The 17,829-nt window shown below is 36.4% G+C and overlaps 1 protein-coding gene across 1 annotated transcript in view; it reads left to right on the forward strand.

The window, feature by feature from the left end:
* Positions 1–7,784, forward strand: part of GLRA3 (glycine receptor alpha 3) — a 126,085-nt gene extending 118,301 nt beyond the window's left edge. The window contains exon 11 of the mRNA XM_006770743.2: positions 7,047–7,784. Coding sequence (XP_006770806.2) covers positions 7,047–7,319 — 273 coding nt within the window. The 3' untranslated portion in view covers positions 7,320–7,784. The remainder of the gene's footprint in view (positions 1–7,046) is intronic.
* The last annotated feature ends 10,045 nt before the right edge of the window (positions 7,785–17,829 follow it).

Consider the following 17,829-nt stretch of genomic DNA (forward strand, 5'->3'; position numbering starts at 1 on the left):
ACAAACACTGTGCTCAAGTCAGCCCATTGTGTGGACTTTACTTCCTCTCTTCAGCAACAGTTATTCATTCCGCTGCAGGTCTGGGTTGAGTCCTGACCTTCCATATCGGAGTTTCCATTGGTGAACCAGGTGTCCGGTTTTGCCTCAGTGGAAAGAGAATCATGATGTTTAGACCACTTTGGGAGCTCAACCAGAGACTCCGTCACTGGTTCATTGTCAGATAGGTACCTTTTCATGAACGTGCTTTTCCCGGGGTACTCCCCTTAACTTGTTTCTGAATATACCATTTTCATTCTATCAGGGATTTTAAGTTAGGATGCCATATTTTGTGGTTGCCGTAAATTTTTTTAAAATTTTTTCTTTATTGTTGAAAGTATTACAGATGTCCCCTTTGTTTTTCCCCATTGACCTCCTTCATCCTGCACCCACCCCCTGCCCCAGGCCTTCACTTCATTATTGTCTGTGTCCATGGATTATGCATATATGCACATAAATTCTCTCCCCACCCACCCACCTCCACCTTCCCTCTGAGATTCATCCGTCTGTTTAATGCTTTTTTGACATCACCTCTAACATGGTAGAAACTTAGGCTTACATATAGTCTGATGTTCTGCAGATTCCTTCAGTTTTGGGGGTCTGATTCTTCTAGAACAAAAGAGAATGCCAGTAGCCATCATCCCAATACATTACTATACCTGCTCACAGAATCAGAGAGTTTTCTAGTCTAGAATCCTAGCAGCTACCTTAGGGAAGCTCTATTGAACTTTCTCCAGAAACTCCAGTCCACCTGTATTTTAGTAGCAGATACCTCTGCAGTGGATAAACTTTAAGGCCTCTGAGGGTCAGCTTGGGTTATGGCCTGCCTCAAATCTCTCGTTCCCCTTTCAAATTCGGTCTGTCTTCCAGTCACTTTATACAGCGTGGCCAACAGAAATCCAAAACCTATCCGCCAGATTTCAGGTAGTGTTACAAGCTGTTTTTCTCAAGTGGGATCCAGAAGAAACAGCAGTTTGCCCTTCACTGTTTGTGACTTGTCTCTAGTAGTTTGTCGAGGTTAAGGTTAGCCACCTTTACCTAATCATGTGTGCCACTGCAGTCCCCAAAACTTCCCTTGACTTTCTCCTCGGAGAGGGAAACTATCATTTCTCTTTAACCAACTCTCTTTTGACAGTGATCTGAATCAAACTGTTTCCAACCAGGTTGTGGCAATATGCTGGAGAATTCGGGTTTCCTTAAGGGGTGACAGTTAGGTTATAGTTTGGGTCTATCCCGCAAGAAGACACACTGTGTTTGACTTTTTTTAGATTGAGATTAAGAGGAACATTTTAGTCAACTCTATCAAAGCCTACCAGCCTTCTTTGTCCTTCTGAAACTCTTGAGTCGTTTCAGAAGGCTGTAGGGGGGACATCTCTAAGGAAGCCAAGTAGTCAGCCTTCAGGACCTATTTAGTTTTACATAGGGTAGATGCGAATGCTCTAGAGAAGATTAATGCTGCCACCACCATTCCCTTACTGAAAACTGAGAGCTTTCTTTATTTGCCTGGAATCTTGTTTAATAGCTACTACAGAGGAAGGTTTAGGCAATTCTAAGGGCTCTCATTTTAATATATCCAATTACATCCAGGCTAAGGAACAATTGCTCAAGATTAGGCTTAAGCCAGATTTGGCAAGATCATCCCTTCACAGGTCACGTCCTTTCTGATTATACATTTAGCCAAAGACAGTGCCACCTACTGGATATATCTTAGTCCCTTATTTTCCTATTTGCAGCTTTTACTATGAACATGATACCTGCTACCACAGCGTCACTGTGCCTCCTTCTCGCCCCCACCAGCTTCTCTTTTGCTCTTCATATAACCTTCTCATTCCCCAGCAGCATTACCATACATTGTGCTCTGGCACCCAAAGCTGTGTTCACCACTCCCAGACATTCAACTTTAACTGTAGTGTAGCCTTGAAACCCCATTCAGAATTAGGCAAGGAGGTCCTGGCCTTCAAGTCAATGTTCTTTGTTTCAGCTGACCTAACGGATGGAGTAAACTCAGCAACTCATATAAGTGCCTTTTGTTTCCATTCCCCACTGGCATCATTGGATTTAACTTCTGAGATGAAAGCAGCAGATTTAACAGGGGTCCTTAAAGGAAGCAGCTGCCGGAACTGGAACAGATTTCCTTCCTCCCAGCGGGCAATAATGTGCTAGGAAATCTGTCTTAGGATTTTCTTCTGTGTCTTAAAAGCCACCCAAAGAGAGCTAATAGACTCACCTCTGGCCATGACCTTTCTTCTGAATCGCCCAGGTATTTTTTTTCTTCCATCAGTAAAACCTAGCGTGGCAGCTGCAAAAGCAAATGTACCCATGAATTATATATGCCCTGCTGCCTTCCCAAAGAGAGAGCCACCTGGGGAATTGATGCCCAAGGGATTCTCCTAATCAGTGTCTACCCGAGAGGAGGCCAAAGGATAAGGTTTGGGTAGGCTCATTTTTAAAATTATAGAATTGCTACTCCCCTAAAGGGCTATTCTATTTCACAGTAGTGAGAGAACCAGGCAGCAGCCTTCCTCTATAGATTCCCACCATTTGACCTCACTCAAAAAGGGTCTTTGATTATACACCTGCCAATAATTCCTGAATGGCAACACTGCAGCAAATTAGGAACTAGCATTTACACCAAACATTACTTTTCATGCTGCAGCATGCAAAAAAAATTATCAGCCTCCAGGTCAATCAACCTCATGATCCTGAAAAACATTGAGACCCAGCTCCTTTATATTGGAACTAGAGGCCCGGTGCATGGATTCATGCACGGCAGAGGGGCGGGGGGGCGGTCCCTCAGCCTGGCCTGCGCCCTCTCGCAATCCGGGACCCCTCAGGGGATGTCTGACTGCAGGTTTAGGCCCAACGCCCAGGCCTAAACCAGCAGTGGGACATTCCTCGAGGGATGTAGAACTGTGCCAAGCAGCAGGTGTCCAGGAAGGAGCCTGAGCCGGGGCCTGGTGCCACACTGCTCACGCTCATCCCTGCCCACTGCGCCTCCCGCCGCCACTCAGTAATGCTGCTGAAGAGTGGGAGAGGCTCCCGCTGCCGCAGCTGCGTTCAACAGCTGTGAGCCCAGCTTCTGGCTGAGTGGCACTTCCCCCTGTGGGAGCACGCTGACACCAGGGGGCAGCTCATGCATTGAGCGTCTGCCCTCTGGTGGTCAATGCGCATCATAGTGACTGGTCAACTGGTCGTTCCAGTCATTCTGGTCATTTGGTCATAATGGTCATTTAGGCTTTTATATAGAGAGATTGCTTTCTTCAATATGGTAGCTACCAGCCACATGTGGCACTATTGAGCACTAGAAATATGGAGTCTGAGTTGAGGCACGTTAAAATATCCACTGACATCAAGGACTCAGTAAGAAATAAAGAATCTAAAATATCTCTTTAATTTTTACTTAGTAAATATTTAAAGAATATTTAAAACATACTGAATTAAAGAACATGTCTTACTAAAAGTAATTGTGCCTGTTTCTTTTAACTTATTAAACTGTAGCAGGTATAAATTTAAATTTTAAAATTACACACATGGCTTCTATTTGTGCTTTACATTATATCGGACAGGGCTGCATGATAGTTACTAGTTTCCAGTGCCACTTGTCTCAGGTTACAGAGACGTGACAACAAGGTTAAGTGCAATGTCCTTTTTATCCCAGCACCTCTGGTTTCATCTTGAGTGCAGGCCATGAAGCTGCTAGCTTTCCTTGCTTTTGTTTCTCTTCCCCCACCCCTGAGTAGTTTCAGTTTCAAAGATAATCAATTAATAGGAGACAAGGAATTAATTGTATCTCAAGCCACTCTCCTTTCCGTTCTTTCACCCTCGTTCCTTTCAGCTTTATTTTACTGATCACCCATCTATCAACTCAACAAGGTATGAGACTGTGTCACTCATATTCTGATAGTAAGACTTACCTTCAGTTATTTTCCACAGAGCTTCTGCTACCTCAAACCCAGGGTGGATCAGTACCACATTCTCATCAGAATTCCCTCCCAACCTTTGGAGCCTGCAATGATCTGAGGGCCAGGTCAGCTTCTGTCCCCACTGCTGAAATGTGGGGGTCGAATTGCCAAGCAGGCCCTTTATTCAGTCCTACAGGGGCATGTAGGGCAAGCCTTCCGTCAGACACAGCATCTTCCTCAAAGTGGGAGGCTTGTCAGGTACTCAAGAGCACGGCTCTTTTGCCCCTCACCCACACGACATGTAGATACAACTGCCACAGACAACAAGTCAAGGCAGTGGCTGTGTCACCTTGACACAGAGAAGCCACAGCCTTTATTTCCCACCAAGCCTATCTACCGTCTGGTCACGTAGGCCCCTGCACGGCTTCCCGAGAGCAGGTGCCTCCTTCACTGCAGATGAAGCAAACCACATTCCCCATTGAGCTGAACTCTATTGTTCGCAAGAAAGTGATGCTGGAAGAACCAGAAGTCCCTCTCAGCAGTCCTGAGACAGCCCCCTTTACTCATTGTCAGTTATGTGAAAAGATATGGTTGAGAAAAATACAGTTGTTCACTAAATATGGTCAATCTTAAATGACTATTTCTGTTGTGAGGTATGGGGGTTTCCAAAGGTTTGAAAATATGGTTAGAACAGATAGTTGAAAAGGTAGTAATTGAATCAGGTGGTTAAAATGTACAAACTTCCAGTTATAAGATAAAAAAACATTAGGCATGTAATGTACAACATGATGACCGTAGCTAACACTGGTGTATGATATATAAGAAAGTGGTTAAGAGAGTAGATCCTAAGAGTTTTCCTCACAAGCAGAATATTTTTTCTTATTTTATCTATAAGAGATAATAGATGTTAAGTAAACCTATTGTAGTCATTTCACAATATATGTACGTCAAACCATCAGGTTGTACACCTTAAACTTATACAGTGATATACATCAATTATCCTATGTAATAAAGAGGGAATATGCAAATTGACCATCATGTTGTCACAAAGATGGCGGTGCCCATAGCCACAAGATGGCAGTGCCCAGTCCTCTCAGCCCCGCTGGAGTCCCACAGTCCTTTCAGCCTAGACAGGGGGGAGGAGGGAACGGCAGGCACATGGTGCAGCCGGACCCACCCTCAGCCCCCCAGCTGCCGAGGGCCGCCCGAAGGTGCAGGCGAGCCTTGGATATTGGCTGCCCAGCCACCCAGGGCTGGCCCAAGGCATAGGCAAGCCTCGGACTTTGGCTGCTCAGCCACCTGGGACCAGTCCGAGGCACAGGTAAGCCTTGGATATTGGCCACCCAGCCACCCAGAGCCACCCGAGGCTCAGGTAACCAGGGCTGACTGAGGCTTGCGCTGCCGGCAGTGGCAGCAGGAGAGGTGTGATGGGGCATCGCCTTCTCCTGACCGCCAGGTTGCCTCCTGTCCCTAAGGACTTGCAGACTGTGAGAGGGCGCAGGCCTGGCTGAGAGATCCCCCCTCCAGTGCATGAATTTTCATGCACCAGGCCTCTAGTTTCTCAATAAAACTAGAAAAAAGGGTAGTCAATAGATACTACTTTACTAAGCACAGACACTAAAATCTTAAAATCTTAGCATTTTTGTAATAAAAAATTCAAAGCAAACAATAATATAGCCTTAAAATCTCCATGGAAACAAAAAAAATTGCCAGCACAAATGAACATTCTTATGAAGACTACTAAAAATCAAGTCCCATTTTTTTGCAGGATTACAGCAATAATTACATGGGATTTGGATCATCAGCTTTTATGTCATACTGGTTTCCTCAAAATTCAATTACTTATACACCTTCAGTTGAGATATTTTCCAATAATTATATGTTTTTGCTTTCAGATGGAATTGCCTTCATAATTCACCAGAAACCTATTTTATAATTATTACATCAACTTTGATCATCTTCTCATTTTTAGAATCCATTTTAATTTTTATTTGTTACTTTTATATTTTGTAATAAGATATTCATTGACCTTCTACTTTCAAAACTTAAAATATTTTTCAAGAGTTTGAATACTTAGTTACTTTTATCTCTTGTATTACCATAAAGATTACTTCTATAAGAGGCAAGCTATAATAAATTTGTAAAATGTCATCTTTGAAACTTTCAATTTTAGTGCAAGAAATTCAATTACTTAGCAGCCATCTACTGTTACAATCTAAATAAATTTTTCAAATTAAATTACTCATTAATGAACTTTATTATAATTCAGTAAGTGTCATGTTTTCCTATCATGAACACTATTGATTTATTATAGTTTTATTAATAATTTTTCCTTAAATTTATATTTTTCTTTCATGTATATGCATAGGGAATTCTCTTCAATTTATAACATTTAAGAGAAAAGTAACAATAATTTTTAGAACATAATAAGTCATAATTTTTCTTAACATTAAGTAAACTTTTGCCAAATTTCATTCATTATTTCAACTAAGTCAATGCACTTGAAAAGCAATTGTATGTAAGCCAGAATATGGGACTATCTTATAGTCTCCCAAATGGGTTAGTATAAAACATACAAGTAGCATTGAGGATAACAAAAATCAACCAGAGTTATTGAGTTAAACTGTATTTTGAAACAAACTAACATAAAAGTGTAGGAAATAAACATTAAAATATTTGCCTCCATGAAAAATAAAAATTCAGTTAATGATCCTGGTACGTATCTGACATCATATTTACCAATTTAGACACATAATGTAAAAAATATTTAGTCTGTGACATAATATTATATGACATAATGTTCAATAGATTTTTTCTTGCTCAATTTATTTAGATATTCTAGCAATATATATGCAATACCAGAATTGTTACTTTTCCATTCAAACATATAATTTGAGAGTTTTATTTTTCTTAATGGACACATCTCTGTGATGCACATTCAATCAATAAAACTTGAGTGGGGAATAAAGCAACTCATTCTTATAGGCTTGTCTTTTCATTATAATAATGTTAGCATTTATCATGATAAAGCTTAAGTTGTGATTCCGAATTGCTGTTAATTATGCTGTTTCATGACTAAAGTGTTCTCCTGTGTTTTTCTGATGGCAGGATGATGAGGTAAGGGAAAGCCGATTCAGCTTCACTGCCTATGGCATGGGGCCGTGTCTGCAAGCAAAAGAGAGTGTGACCCCCAAGGGCCCAAACCGTCCTGTCCAGGTAATGCCAGAAAGCCCTGATGAAATGAGGAAGATCTTCATCGACCGGGCCAAGAAGATTGACACCATCTCCCGAGCCTGCTTCCCACTAGCCTTTTTGATTTTTAATATTTTCTACTGGGTTATCTATAAAATCCTTAGGCATGAGGATATACATCAGCAATGAGATTAAGTCTCCGGGGTCATGCAAGTGCCAACAGTCAATTCGAATGAAAGTGTTTTCGCCATAAGGGTGTGTGTGTGTGTGTGTGTGTGTGTGTGTGTGTGTGTGTGTGTGTGTGTGTTGTACAAATGATGACCATTGTATTAAAATGCATAGAGGAAGGGATTATTATGATTTGCTATGCAAAGTCATTGAGGCAAGTTAAGATTCTTTTAATGGATACCAAATATATATTTATGTATTATAGACATTCTATTTCATATTGATTTATCGGCTCTTTCATAGTAAATCACATTAGTGGAAGTATCACTGCCAATGTGTTTGTACGTTATATAATGTCACATAATAGCACACGTGAAAACTACTTTGGATTTCTTGATTTTTAATTTCGTAATAATCTTACAAAGTAAAATTTTCACAGTGAACTTTATACAAAGAGAAAAGGGAAATGTTGAAGATAAATTAGTAGCTTGAGGCTTTAAAATATTTTCGTATACTGTAGTTACAGATAGAAAAAAATAATAAGTTAATTCAATGGAAAACTAGTTTAATAGTAATAGAAAATTGTACATACAAATACTATCAGACCAACTTATGTAATAACAAAAAATTCAAATTAGAAGATTAAAATAAAGAAATTTTATTATTTAGATAATAGCTTTTCTTGTTTAGGATATTAAATTTTGCTCTTTGAAAATTCAGAATGAATGGCTCAAGAGATCACATTCTATAAATATCTACTTTTCTTAACTGTATATGTCTATGAATGAAGGTGAAAATACTGAAAACAGCATTGTTGTGTTTGAATAAGAGTTTTAGCTATGTATCTATGTGTTTTTAATTATTGATAAACACGGAAAACTTCAAGCCAGTACCCTTGTTTTGTTAGATTTTTAATAGCTGCTTACTTGTCTGTATGTAATGATGTTTAATGTTTTTATAGAATTGAACACAGTTCAGTAAGATTTTTACATTTTAACTTAGAATGAGACTTTAAAATCCAATGGTATTATAGTATTTACATTTTGATAAAAATGAATTTAATGAACATAAAATTGGATTTATGAGAGATTTTTAATAATAAAAGTTTTCCCATCAAAGTTATATGATTTCAAACTCCTAGCTCCAAATCTAAGGAGGGAAGATTTTAATCCTAAATTATAAAAATAAGTTATTTCTATAAAGTGAGGATTGACAGTTTTTATAATTGTGAATCAATGATTTTAATATATAAGCCATTCACTTGATGTGAATAATTTTGAATAAAATTTTTACCTAAAATTTATCAACAACCCCATGGAATTATTTCAACTACAATGGGGCATTAACTCATTTTGTGCAGTGTAATTAAGTGCAACTACATAACAGAGTTCTTGGTTAAAATGAACCAAACTCTGTTTCTTTTCCCATTTTGCTCTATTTGTATTATTTTACCAATACTGTATTTTTAAAGAGCCCTGAAATGCTTCTTAGATATGCATGATTATTGGTCAGATTCACTAAATGGAAACTCAATGTGCCAAATTACTAACAGAGGAAGGTTTAAACATTAAGAAAACGATGAACTCAGAATTCCAAGGAAAAAACAGTCCAGTTTTGAACCAGGTGGCAATCTTTTCTGACCTTTAACCATCTCAAACTAAAAGTAAAAACTGCCATTTAAAGCTAAAAATTTCTCAATGTTTTTGAACTCTGGTCTAGCCACTTCTAAGTTTTAAAAATAACTTTTAAAAACTAATGTATCTTCAACAATTTTTGCAACTAAAAGGCCAAATTCCCCTTGTTTATAAAAACATGCCTAGATCTTTTCAAACTAGAAAAGTACCTTATAATTAGCATCTTGAGGTAGTCTGTGCCTGGACAATTCCTGTGTCAAACCCTAATATTTCAAATTAAGCCAATGAGAAAACTATTAGTATTGAGAAAATAAAGCGTGTGCATACATACTAATTACCCACACATAAGTTGCAATTCTAATATGGATATTCTGAAATATTTTTATCTTTTCTTAAATATATTTTTATTTATTTCAGAGAGAAAGGAAGAGGGAGAGAGAGATAGAAATATCAATGATGTGAGAGAATCATTGACTGATTGCCTCCTGAATGCCCCTCAATGGGGATTGAGCCCACAACGCAGGCGTGTGCCCTGACTGGAAATCCAACCATGACCTCCTGGTTCATAGGTCAACGCTCAACCACTGAGCCACACCAACCTATGAATTTTTAGGAAATCTTATACCTATATATATATATGACATATATATGACATTCTCTGTCTCTCCCAAACATTAGAATTGGAGTTCAACTATAGTAAGGATCTAGAACTTCTTTTTATTACTTAAAATAGATTCCAGAAAGAAACTTGGGGAAGCAAGAAAACCAGAATCTTTTCACTTTTTTATTTCTTTTTAAATATACACTTCTATTGATTTCAGAGAGGATGGGAGAGGGAGAGAGAGATAGAAATATCAATGATGAGAGAGAATCATTGATTGGCTGCCTCCTGCACACCCCCGACTGGGGATCGCCTGCAACCCCGGCATGTGCCCTGACTGGGAATTGAACCTGGGACCCTGAGTCCACAGGCTGATGCTCTATCCACTGAGCCAAACCAGATAGGGCAGCCAGAGTCTTTAAAACTTCTTCAACCTTTCTGGATGTTTCTCCATAACAATTACTCACCTGGAGAGCCCATCCACCTCCTAGCTCCTGGATTTAAGAAATCATTATGACTGTTCTATTATCAATTTTTAGTCCTGTTCTGTGAGTATATTCTAATAATCTTTATCTGAATTTCGAATTATAACTTTTGAATTATAAATTTTATTTTAAAACCTAGATAGCCCTAAAATATGAATACATATATTGGGTTTATGAATTTCTAAGATCCTATGGAAGATAATGGAAATTTTAGAAAAATAAAGTGAAAAAATAAGCCAACATGTTTCACAGAAGAAAGCAGGTGGTTAACTACTCTGCCACTCTGTGCTATGTAAGTAGTTATGATTTTAGGAGAAAAATAAGGCTTTCATGCCATCATCTTTTTAAAAATATACTTTTCTGTTCTTAACACAATAAACCTCAATCTGCTAGTCACTTTGGAGAACTTGAGTATTATATTGATAACTCACTTTCCCTTTCATCTATAAAGTACACAGTACACATTCCATGAAGTAGATTCAAGGGAATAGGGGATTGTCCCATATTAAAAATGGAAATACTCTCAATATTGCAAGTAAGAAATTGGCAACAGTTAAATTTGCAGGAGTGTCCCTAACAACTGAGAGCATTACTAAGAAGGAAACAGAATGAAAACATGCTGGAGTCCTAGATCCATCAACCATTAACCACCTTGAAGGTCACATCTCCTACTCCAAAATAGATTCTACATATGTTGCAACACAGATAATAAAGCCAAAGCTTTCCAAATTTATCAGCATATATCATCTGTGTTTCTCATCTAGTTGATGGTGAACTAGTAAAATAAAAGCAACCATTCCAAGTATACAACATAAACTTACACACAGCCTGGCAGTATTTATTAATGCTGACAAGGCAAAGTAGAATAATGGACTTGATTAAAACACATTAAGAGAATAAGTATGGTTTCTGCCCACAAGACATTTTCATTTTAACAGTGTATTTAAGGCAAATATAATCAATGGACATATAACCTATATTAGTCAGACATGGACTTACTGACTCAGAGAATTTTTGCATCTTTGTCATTGCAAGTTTGTCTTTTGAATTGTACCCACCTATTAAGCACAGTTCTGATAGCCACATCTTGCTTGTTAATTTGGGTATTCCATTTTTGAAGGAGATTATTTCATTGCCTGTGTTTGACTTCTGGACTGAGTTACATGCTATTAGAGAGCTATTGAAACTTTTAGCACCATTAGCTCTGACAGACTATAAACTTAACTTGCATTGTCAGTTGCTGCCTTCATGTGCATTTCAGAGAAGAATCTAGTTGCAAAATTGGCACAATTCTTTCTGAGTGACAAATTTCGATGTCTCTTAAAAATGTACCCCAAATTGTCTGTTCTGCTCAAGAAATATTAAAGGAGTTTCTAGTGCAGTTTTTCAAACCATTTTGACAAGATCACTTTCTGTAACTGAACCTGTCTGAATAACGAGCAATGGAAAGGTCCAGCCATAAAGATTAGAATTCTAGAGACGTCTGAAATTTGGAAAATAATGTCAGTCAAGTTTGTTCTCCACAATTCCTTCATAAGTCTGTATTGCCTCCTCTCTCTGGGACCACAGTGCCATTCATAAGCACTGCGGGAATTATCATGTCTATTTCAACAATCACGGTGTAATAGAACCTTTCACTAAACACGTCATTCTCTCCAGTTTCCATGTCATATATTAGACCTTGAAATTTATCAGCTCATCCTTTGACATTGTGAAGAGATGCTAAAAATGATAAGAATTACAGCTTGTAGCTATAAGACAATTTGATGCTGTTTAATACAATATTTTAGAAAATAAAGTGCTCATAGATAAACACACGGACTCCTTCTCAGTTGAGTGCAAATGGAATACCCATAATGCCAGCAGCACTTTTATTTTCCCTCTGCAGGTACGTTGATTTTTACGTTCTTGTCCATCTACTACAAAGTGGTAAAATAAAGCGATCCCATTTTATTCTCACTGTTTCATAAACTCTTCAAGAACAAATAATCAGCATGCACAAAGAATTTAGTAACTTAATTAACTTTAAAATTAAATGTGCCTCCCAGCCCCTATTCCGCTCTAAAAACTGATACTAACAAGTAAACTTCCATAGGGAGGCAGCTGCTGTTGTAAATACTTAAAAAGTGGAGGTATGCACATTCCTCATGACAAAGATGCCTGCAGCCCATGCATAAAATATAACTTTCTAGGATTTGAAAATAACTGGGGCAGGAAATTATTCTGGAGAAGCCTCTCCCAGGAATCACGCCCAAAGAAAGAGAAATGCTGAGCTGATAGCTGGGATTGCCTCATTTTTCCCCTCGGCACTTTCCAGCTTAATCTGCCTTCATCTCTTTCCACACACACACACACACACACACACACACGTTATTAATGGAATAAATTCCTTCAAAGTGAAAATGCAAAATGATTCAATTTTCTGGACAAAGGTCCATAATTCTGTGACATGTTTTGCAATATAAATGGGAAATGTGAGCAGTGTAATCATTTGATTTGGCCATCTCTTAATTACAAAGCCATATTTTGCCTCAACAACATATGAGTAAAGCTCCATGGATCAAGTTTTTTTTCAACTATTAACAAAAGAATTCTAAAAATCTACTTGGACTATCTTTGAAGAATGACTATTTGTCAAACCGTTCCTCTATAAGACAGCTACTAATAACTTGGAATATTGGATGATTTTATAGTGTCGTAGGCAGTTTTCTCAGTATTTTCTATGGTTATACATAAGCAAAATAAGAGGAGAATTTTAAAGGTGGTGGAATATGGTTTTTAAAATAAGGTTCTGGATCCTGAGTGTACATCAGAATCACTAATGCATTTTTTAAAATATATACACGCTGTGTTCAATGTAGGAGGTTATGATTCAATCATTGATTAAGCAAATGTTTGTAGAGAATCTTCTACCCCCCTGGCACTGTTCTAAATGTTGAACTTAGTATGTTTGGAATAAGACATGACTTTCTGGATTATGGACAAAGTTCCTCAAGAGAGAACAATTGATGTGAACATATGTAAATTTATTTTCTGATAAGGCTTGATTTAACTCTAAACATTTTATAATTTTTCCTTCTTCAAATTCATTTTAACTGTCTTCCTTTCATATCATTACAATTGAAGATAAATCTTTGAGGTGTTTCCATTCAATGTCAGAATCTTTACCATTACATTCCTGGTAATTTTTACCATTCCTGTAATGGTAAATTCTCATAAATCTTTTAGAGAAACAGGTAGTTTGTTACTCTGAGGGCAGCCTGTTCCATTGTGACACAGCTCTAAGTGATTTTTTTAAAAGTTTCTCTTCATCAAGAAACGACTTTTACTTTATAAATTCCAAATAACCACTCCCTTAAGACAGCATCTCATATATTTATTCATATCGCCTGCCTATGTTTAGGCTCAATCAATACCCTTTTCAATCCCTTATCTCTAGCTTTGGTCTTCTGTAAGTTATTCATGAATGCACATCAAGTGTTAAACAATGATGAGATGTCTTCAGGCTGATAAAATAATGAAATATAAAATCATTTATAAGGTCAACATAAATTGATAAAAATTTCTATGCACATTATTTACAGTACAGAACTTTAAATATCTTCTTATAAAATAGCAATACTTTTAAATTGAGTATTTAAAAATATATTTCAGACCTAGCTGGTTTGGCTCAGTGCATAGAGCATAGGCCCAAGGACTGAAGGGTCTCAGGTTTGATTCTGGTCGATTGCAGGCTCTATCCCCAGCCCTCGGGTAGGACGCTTGCGGGAGGCAACCAATCAATGTGTCTCTCTCACATAGATGTTTCTCTCTGTCTTCCCCGTCCTTTCCAATCCCTCTAAAAAAAATCAATGGAAAAATATCCTCAGGTGAGGATTAACAACAACAACAACAAATGCATTTCACAATATGAAGATATATAAAACCTTACAAAGTAATATTAATTTAAAAACTATAAGCCAAACATAATTTATATTTATAGCTTAAATTAATAAAAATATAATGATTTAACTTGTTTCATTTTAACCGTTGATCTCTTTCCAGGGTAGTTTTGGCAAAGGTGCCTTCAGGCAACCCCAGTTACATACACATTATCCAGTCTGGCTTGTTACTGTAAATGCAGAGGTGAGGAACTGTGAGTTAAGGCCAGGAAAGGGTTTGGATGTCACACTGTGTTTGAACATGCTGAATAACTTTGTACTCCTCCACTTTCAGCTCTATGGATTATGCAATAGCTGTTCCTTAAGGTTGTATTTTAATGTATGATAGATGATGATGCTATTGGGGAGAAAATAGCGTGAAGTAGCCTGCCATTCTATGAACATTATATAACATTTTGTGGAAAACAAAATGAAAAGAAAATGTGCCATATATTTTTAATGTACTACCATCTTCATATCATATACAGTGTTTTATTATTCATGAGCCAAGATGTTTAAAGGACCTCCAAAAAAAGCATTGCTATATTATGGTGTTATTTTTCTGTAGATTTAAAATATGTCTTCCTGTGTTTATTGTCTGTATGTCTTCCTGTCCAGATGATGTCATTTTCTTTTTTAGGAAATTATGCCGAAAGTATATTTAAAAATTATGCATGATTTTAACAACTTGTTTCTCCTTATATTATCTTTAGTCCAATTCTGCAACTAACAAGCTCTTTAATCAGAGTCATTAACTCATATACAGTATATGGCATTTATCATGTAACTGCAGATAATTTGATCAAAAACAATAAACACGCTTTTCAATAAGATGAATATCACTCTTGTCTCATTTTTTATAAAGAGTAGATTTTATCAAAGGATCATGTTGTTTTCTTGGGAAAAGTCATAGTACATTTTGTTCTGATGGAAACTATTATATCTAGATTATAAACCAGTAATATATGTTTTAGAGAAGCCTTAATATAAACATTGTTATAAGAAAAGTACAATAAGGGTGCATTTCTACTGGGATCGAATGAGAGGAGATGTGTTACTATCTAGAAAAATGACTTGGCATTATTGTTTTTATACTTTTTGTTTATTTGAAAGCCTTTTCCTTAAAACCTGTTTATTGAATAAACCACTTTTACTTAACTGGCCCATAGAGACCATTTCAAAATGAAATGTTGGGTTGCTTTCTTTAAAATCTGGAATTTCAGCTTGTTTTTTTCCTCTTCACAGTTAGGTGATAGTATAATAGTAAAGATTAAGGAAAAAATTCAAGAAAATGTTTCAGTATGGTATATGATAACTTGTCTCTCATTTTTGGAATATCTGTAATTTATGTCTTTTTATATTTATTGGCTGCATAAGGTTCAGGAAAATTGATAAGCTGAGAATTCCTTGCTAAGCTGACATTATGATTTTCCTTGGCAAGCTGCTCCTTTGCTAATTGAGTTGCACTTGAATGATTCATATCATAACATTAGCAGAAACTTTTCGACTGAAATGCTGGCATAGAATCAGGCTAGTTCATCTGTAAGTATAAGAGCTAGAGGTATTTATAGGTGGTACGTTCTTAAATGAAATGTATGCAAACAAGTATAATGTGATTATTGTTTATTGGTAAGCTATGATTAATTTTTACTACCACGGTTTAAAATATTTATCATTCTCATCATAGTCATCATTTTCAATACCACTAAATACATTGGGTATTCTAATGTGTTCTATCACAATTTACCGGTGACAGCTGCTTTCTTTTTAAAAATATATATTTTTTATTGATTTCAGAGAGAAAGTGAGAGGGAGAGAGAGAAACATCAACAATGAGAGAGAATAATTGATTAGCTGTTTCCTGCACACCCCTTACTGGGGATGCAGCCCACAACCCGGGCATGTGCCCTGACTAGGAATCAAACCATGAGCTCCTGGTTTCTGGGTTGACGCTCAACCACTGAGCCACACCAGTTCGGCGACAGCTGTTTTCTTCTTGATAATCTGATTTTCTATATATTCCTTACTTGTAATTTTGCACATTTACATTGTTAATTACATGAGAATATTAAACTGGAAAGAGGCATAGTTACTGAACTGTAGCATACTACAGTTATTCAGATATTTTTGTTTTTCTGTTTCCTTTATTTGACCTCTGTGTCCTGTCTTATCAAATTATCTCAATAGACACTCTTTACCCCACAGTGTACTGCTCTAAAAAATTCACCCAGTTAACAAGGGTAACCAGAAGCTGGGCTGGGAAAGAAGGCTCACTCATAGCCTATTCTGTGACATGAGGAATGATTGTCTGAAAATTTGTTCTCAAAACAAATAATACTAGATAGAAATCAAATGACAACATTTACTTGTATAGCTTCATGGCTCTTGGTTTTCCAACAGGTCTCTGTTTTTAAGCTATCCATAAAAAACATTATTCTTTCAATATTTTGAATTGATGTCAGATTCTGTTTCCTTTGGGAGGAGGGGTAACTAAACTCTTGTAAATGATCAGTTAGAGAAATAATTATCTTTATAGATTGATAGGGTCTTTTTTAAAAATAAGTACTTCCACCTAAAAAAGTAATTTTGTACAGATTGACCATGCTTGAAATACTTATTCAATGAAAGGTCATTTTTATGAATGTAACCTTGTATTTCCTAAGTGACTAAGCAATAAAAGAATTAAAATATAAATAGGAAACAAGGTGAATTTATTCACATTTCCAAATTATTTTCCAAAGTGGAACATCCAAAGGCATGGATTATATCTTGAATTGCCAGTTGCTGATATAAGATTGATAATGGATAATTGAATCCCTTGAAAGAAATATAGTTCTACTCTGTTACATTGCATTTAATAAATGCCAGAATGGATACTAGAAGTCTACCTGGTGTTAATATTGTTATCTCTAGGTGCTTTCTTTGTTCTCCTCATTATCATCAACAGATCTTTTTGAGTACCTACTCATTAGGCCATGAGATCTTAAGGAGAGCAAATAGGAAGGCTTCCTCTACCTTCAAGAGCAAAGCCAGGAAGGAAATAACATCTGTAGGAACCGTAAGTCATGGATTTATGCACACTTTATGTGAGTATTATTTTTAAGCAATCAGTAATCTCTAAGCAATACTCAATCTTTTCTAAAATTATGGGTTTTAAATTGGTGTGTTGCACATAATAAATTAAAATATTTTTTCAATTCAGGTTATTGATTTTTTCCCTTTTGAATTAAAAAATAATGAAAAAATGCAGATAACACATTCTTACAATTTACTTTGAATCTAGAAAATCTCCAGTTCTTTGTATGAGTAATTGTTTTCTAGACAATTCTGGGGACTTGTTTGAAACTAAGGGTGTACAGCACCTGGCATGTCATTGTCTGTGATTTATTTTCTTATATGATGGAAATCTTTCAGTGTGTTCTAAGTTAGCAGTTGTAACACTTACTGAGGATAACAAAAGGTTGGGCAATCTCAGAAAATAACTCAGCGGCCAGAATAATGATAATAAAATAGACAATAAAATATTATCTTTTATATTCTGTAATTAAAATTCTGAGTCATAAAAATCAAACTTTTTGATCAGTTGGAATTTAAACATGTTAATTATGGCATGTGAGCTTGTCATATGCTGTTGTATAAGAATACAATATATAACACATATTAAAAAGTACCTATGTTTAGCAGAAATAACACCTATGTAACTGTTAATAAAAATACACTCACAACATAAAATAGTATCACAAGTTTCCTTTTAGAAACTAAATTGTTGTCCAATAAGTAAATAAGTTATATGAACATATTTTGCCTCTATGTATTTTATAATATAAAATAACAACTTTTTTCATTTTTCCTAATATTTTTATTAGTTAACTTTCTCACAGATAATAGGAA

Source organism: Myotis davidii, unplaced genomic scaffold (genome assembly GCF_000327345.1).
Source record: "Myotis davidii unplaced genomic scaffold, ASM32734v1 scaffold404, whole genome shotgun sequence".
Classification (NCBI taxonomy): domain Eukaryota; kingdom Metazoa; phylum Chordata; class Mammalia; order Chiroptera; family Vespertilionidae; genus Myotis; species Myotis davidii.